The 5,687-nt window shown below is 31.1% G+C and overlaps 1 protein-coding gene across 2 annotated transcripts; it reads left to right on the top strand.

Annotated features, from left to right (window-relative positions):
* Positions 1 to 288: 288 nt before the first annotated feature.
* Positions 289 to 3,695, top strand: LOC136209129 (terpene synthase 5-like). Of its 2 annotated transcripts, none has more exons than XM_066000508.1 (6): positions 289 to 412; positions 1,001 to 1,382; positions 1,547 to 1,765; positions 2,582 to 2,717; positions 2,797 to 3,045; positions 3,203 to 3,695. In XM_066000508.1, the coding sequence occupies exons 2-6, from the start codon at positions 1,234 to 1,236 to the stop codon at positions 3,491 to 3,493; spliced, it is 1,044 nt and encodes a 347-aa protein (XP_065856580.1). In that variant the 5' UTR covers positions 289 to 412; positions 1,001 to 1,233; the 3' UTR covers positions 3,494 to 3,695. The 2 variants fall into 2 exon arrangements, with proteins under 2 accessions (XP_065856580.1, XP_065856581.1); XM_066000509.1 differs by having other exon boundaries at positions 289 to 918.
* The last annotated feature ends 1,992 nt before the right edge of the window (positions 3,696 to 5,687 follow it).

The following is a 5,687-nucleotide window of genomic DNA, read 5'->3' as shown; positions in this document are numbered from 1 at the left end:
TATTAAAAAAAATAAAAATATTCATATGATGTCAAATAATTTAAACTAGATTATATATTTCTTTAGCAGATGCTAATGTACCTCAATTATTAATTAGAACAATTGGATAATGGATACATAGTCAAAATAATTGGATAATAGATAAACATGGGAGCAAATGGATATGGTTATTAAAAAAAAAAATCCCCTCGCCTATCACACCATGAAAAATATAATATTGAATTATACAGATTGTTCTATAAATTGCACAAAGATCAGCAAGCTTTACCCTATTAATTCATTCTCAAATTACAATTTAGATTGTGCAAAAATGGGAATACAAGAGCATGATGTTCTTCGCGGTGCTTACAAAAACCTTCCTGCCGGGATTTGGGGTTATAGTTTCGCTTCAGTCTCCCCAACACTTGATTCTGTACGTGTTTATTTTCCGAGAAATTTTAATATATTTCCGAAGTATTATACTCGACCAAAATTGAAGTAGTATATATACTACTTTAAGGGAGATGATCGATGTTAAAAAAATATATATGTAGCATCAATTGATTCGTTAAGTATAATACTTTTGGAGTATTTTAAAAGAATTATGACATGTCATTTATTATTTAATTTCTTTTTTTTGTTTTAACTTTGACTTTTTTTTATATCAATTGGAGTCACACAACAAGGAAGTGGAAGCAATTAAAGAAAAAGTGAAAGTTATGCTAATTGAATCAACAAAAGAATTAAGTTATAATGTTGAATTAATTAATCTGTTGTGCCGTCTTGGCGTATCCTATCATTTTGAGATCGAAATTGATAATCAACTTAATAATATTTTCAATAATCTCCCGAAACTTTTAGAAAATAATGACTATGATCTTTGTACTTTGGCAACTTTATTTCGAGTCTTACGACAACATGGATATAAAATGAACTCTGGTAAGCATACATATAATTATCTATGCAACTTAGTTTAAAGTTCTAAAATAATTTTGACTTATATAAGTGTAACAATTATCAGATGTGTTTAAAAAATTCAAGGGCAAAGATGGAAAATTCAAGAGGAACATCATCAATGATGTGAAAGGCGTCCTTTCCTTGTATGAAGCGTGTTTTTTAGCAGTACATGACGAAGATATATTAGATGAAGCACTTTGTTTTACAAAGAAACATCTTGAAACTTTAGATGAAAATTCAAGTCCGCATCTTCAAAAACATATAAGGAATGCTTTGATTTTGCCATATCACCATAACATGGAAAGGCTTGATACTTTGCATTATATATCCTTTTATGAAGCAGATGAATCTCCCAATGAGACTCTTCTCAAATTTCTCAAATTTGCCAAGTTGGATTTCAATCGACTTCAATTACTATACAAAAAAGAGTTGGCTTTACTTTCAACGTGAGTGAAACTATTTAATTATTTTACATTAATTAGCTATATATATATATATATATATATATATATATATAGCGGTAATTTGTCATTTATAAGTGCAAGTCAATCCTCCTTGACCTTCATAATAAAAAAATGAAGACGTTGAAATGATGTATATTATATTTTAGGTGGTGGAAGAATACAAAAATTGTGGAAAGTCTTCCGTATGGAAGAGATAGAGTTGTAGAGGCGTTTATATGGGCAGCTGGATCCATTTTTGAGCCTCAATACAGTCTTTCTCGAATGATTTTATGCAAACATGTACAATTGGAATCAGTGGTGGATGACACATATGATACTTATGGTACTATGGATGAACTCAAATGTTTTACAGCTGCACTAGAAAGGTAGTATGAACTATCTTTAAAATCTCACTAAACATGCATCAACAGTGATAAGATTAGGATTCACTAGCAAGAGGTGCTTGTAGCGCTCTATCGTGATTTATGGATGCTCATTATTCTTTTTGGGTGGTTTTGTATACAAAAATGGGTAAATTCCAAAACAAACCTTGTGCTTGCAGTTTTTGTCAAACTGGTATCTATAATTTTTTTTTGTCCAAACGGGACTGAGGTTTTCGTTAACGATGAGGAATGCGGATTTTCGCTTTACTAAAAACAAAGACCTCAAATCAAAATTAAAATGAGAGTTGACGATCTCAAAATTGAAAAATTCAAAGACTTGATGATATTCTAAGCAACTTTAATTTTTCAACATTTTTAAGTTTGATGTGATTTAAATGTTGTTTGATGTGTAGAGAAAAAGTGAATGTTTAGGGAGAGAAAGCTCTGAAAATGATGATTTTGGAAAATAAAAGTCTTTTGGTCATGAAATTTGTTTTATTCTAGCTACAATTCTAACTGCCTCTACATATTTTTGGTGACGGTTACGGTCACAAAATTATTGTAATTGCTATTGATGCTACATTACAGACAATTTTTCTTAAGCATCGAGATAAGGTTTTTTTATAGAGAAACTTTTCTATTGGCGGTTTAAACTGCGTCTAGTATTGGTTTTTATTGTTAGCATTTTAAAATTATTTTTTATAACTAGTTAGTAACACATTAAATATCTTAGACACAATTGATATTTGGAAAGTCCGATGCGATAACATAAGGGTAATTAACTAGTCAGTTTATCTCTGTAACCATAATGTACATCAGGATCACTACAGATGGCATCGACGAGGTGCCGGAGTATCTGAAATTTTTCCATAGTTGTATTTCGAGGATATTCGATGAAACAGAAAATGATGTCACTGAAAGAAGCGCTTACAAAGCCTCTCATTCTAGGGAAATGGTAATTAATTAGTCAATACTTTCATGTTTTATTCTCATATGAATTTTTGATACTTACATATATGTATATATATGAGTAGTTGAAAGAGTTGACGAGAGCCTACTTAGTTGAGAGAGGTTGGCAAAATGATGATGGGGAAGCTCCCTCTTTTGATGAGTACATGAAGATTGGAAGAGTCACGAGTACTTTTGACTTTGTTACATCGGCAGTTATCCAAGGAATTGAAAACATGGGGATTAAGGAAATCTTGTGGGTAAGAAATAATCCACCAATGGTTGAAGCTACCAAGTTCTTTAGCCGTCTTATGAATGACATAGCAGCAAGGAAGGTTTGCATTTTTTATCCATCTAAATACAATTCATTTTGATGAAATTCCGTCAAACATTAATGCCAGATTTCCATCAAGATTCCGCCGGTTATAATTCATTATGAATTAGAGCAGGCTATATACACGATTTTAACATATAATCAATTTGTATTTGAAGGATGAGACAAAGAGAGAAGACTTTCCTAAAGGACTTGATTGCTATATGAAACAATATGGGGTGTCACGACCTGAGGCCATTGAAGCCATATTCAAAATACTTGAAAATAAATGGAAGGACATGAATGAAGATTTACTGAAGCCAACAACTATGCCGAAGATATTGCTTAAGTACACTTTCAACTTTGCTCGTATGTCGATGGTTTTCTACATAGGAACCGATTTGTTTACATATGAATCATCCTCCAAGGAAATAATCACATCATTGTTCATCAATCAACTTCCAATATGATACCAAAGTTTGCAAGGATTTATTTTCAATCTTCATTTTTATTTGTATAATAAATGTATATCTCTCAAGTTCATATGTTGACTTGATTGATCTTTTTTATCTTCATATTTTGTTGTAACATAGGTTTGTATGTGTGTTCAATTTAGTTGTTTTTATTAGGAACAACTAAAAGTGTGTATTTAATAAAGTTAAATATATAAGTTTGGAGTTTTTATATATATATATATATTTTTTTTGAAAATAATACCAAGTTTTATTAACTTAATCTTTTTTTAATTAAAAGTGGAGGAGGAGGTGAGGCGTTCCGACATCCCAACTAGGTTGGCACCCCCTAGAACCTCAACTCCGAGCTCAAAGTTTTATTAACTTAATCAGATGAAAAAGCATATTGCTAAGAAATGATGGTGGACATGCCCACTCACCCTGAACATACATAGAATTTACCGCTTTTACTGGAACATGGGGAGCCGAATTCTCTGAACACTTAATAAAGGAGATAAAGCACATATCTAAATTTCGTAGTAAATGAATACAATCAGAAATAATGTCAACTAAATACGAATAACCTTCTAAACCCATTTGAATTGCCTTGACTATGACGAGATAATCTGACTGAATTTGAAGGCGATGCATATTAAACCAACTTAAAACTTCTTTGATAGCCATGACCTCAGCTAGCTGAGGACTGAGATTTTCTTGAAAAACTTCCATCTTAGCTAGAATGCATTCTCCAGAGTGATTACTTGATGATGCCATATAGGTGGAAAATAACTTTTGATGCAAGAATTGAAAAGAAAAGAAGAAACTTGTCAAAAGACAAGATAAAACCAAACTTTGTGAGATGACAACACATATCCGTTGAACAACAATGGAGATGAAAGATTTCCAAATTCTCCTCGGTTTGGAGTTTTTACTTAATTGTTAGTAATTGATAAATTGTGAAAATAATTTACATGTTGAAGAATGAATTGAAGCTGGATATCTTAAAAGCACCGGGTAGTCCAGATCTGCAGAAACAAAGGAGGAGAATTGGACGTTGAACTATTAAAAGCAATTTTTAAGAACCGGATTGGACGTTGAACTTGATTGATACAATATTAAAGACTAAAATTAAATTAAAACACAATACAACATTACAATAATTCAATAAACACAAATCAAATCATGCATTTCTTTCATAGTTCATCCAACCTCCATCATTAATATTATTAATTTCAGCATAATCATCATCAATTTCATTATCTTCATCGGGTACCATATATATAAACAAAATTAAGATAAGATTTACTAATTATATTACATAAAAAATTTAAAATACATTAATTTAAAGGCAAAACTTTAAAAGGGATAAAAGATGATACCAACGTTCGAATATTCCTCGATCAAAGTTTACAATTCATCAAAGTCAAGTTCTCATTTCTATTCATCTTTCCACTTTCCAAAACCGAGTCTTATCAATTAACTTATAATCAATAGGATCATATGATCTCTTATTCAATTTGGAGCTATAAAATATAACCATAAAGATAAATAGATAACTAGATGTAACATCTCCTTTTAATTTATTTAAAAAGATGAAAAAAAAATCTAATTGAAATGAGATTTTAACAAAATGTTCATGTTGGTTTTTTTAAGAAAACAAAGCTATGATAATAACATAAAATCCAGGCTCTTATACTCTTTTTTTTTAGAAGAAATAACTTTTTATAAAGCAATGTAAGAAAGTCATTACATAAAAATCTAACTAAAAAATCTGGAATAACAACAGAACTAAAACTATTAACGAGCATTACATGTCATGGTGTGAGCCGCTCTATTTGCCAACCTAGGAAGAAAAACAATAAAACAATCGTAGTAATCAAGAAGAAGAATCATGTCTTTAATGACGATCAAATGTCAGGATTTGATGAAGACAAACTATCCACAATACATTTAGCGTGACTTCAAACGGGATATTATAGTACCCAAGAGAGAAAGTCCAGACAAAATAGTCTCTTAAAGCTAAAACTTCGGCCATCTTAGCCAAGATCAAACCCTTAGTAACATCACTGTAGCAGGCAAGAAAAACTCCATCACTTTCATACAAAATAGTCATTGCCACGAACTCCAATTCAGCTAGGAAAATCGCAGCCTCTACATCTTAACCGGACGTCAAACATGCATGAATCACCCAATCTTCAATCAAATCCTACTC

The sequence above is a fragment of the Euphorbia lathyris genome, chromosome 10 (assembly GCF_963576675.1).
Source record: "Euphorbia lathyris chromosome 10, ddEupLath1.1, whole genome shotgun sequence".
Classification (NCBI taxonomy): Eukaryota; Viridiplantae; Streptophyta; class Magnoliopsida; order Malpighiales; family Euphorbiaceae; genus Euphorbia; species Euphorbia lathyris.
This window is presented reverse-complemented; position numbering and strand designations above follow the sequence as displayed.

Excerpts from the sequence above, each read along its gene's own strand:
- LOC136209129 (XM_066000509.1), top strand. The coding sequence starts at position 699 with ATGCTAATTGAATCAACAAAAGAATTAAGTTATAATGTTGAATTAATT. Across the intron at positions 919-1,000 it reads TGGATATAAAATGAACTCTG|ATGTGTTTAAAAAATTCAAG; the intron begins GTAAGCATACAT and ends AACAATTATCAG. Across the intron at positions 1,383-1,546 it reads GAGTTGGCTTTACTTTCAAC|GTGGTGGAAGAATACAAAAA; the intron begins GTGAGTGAAACT and ends ATTATATTTTAG.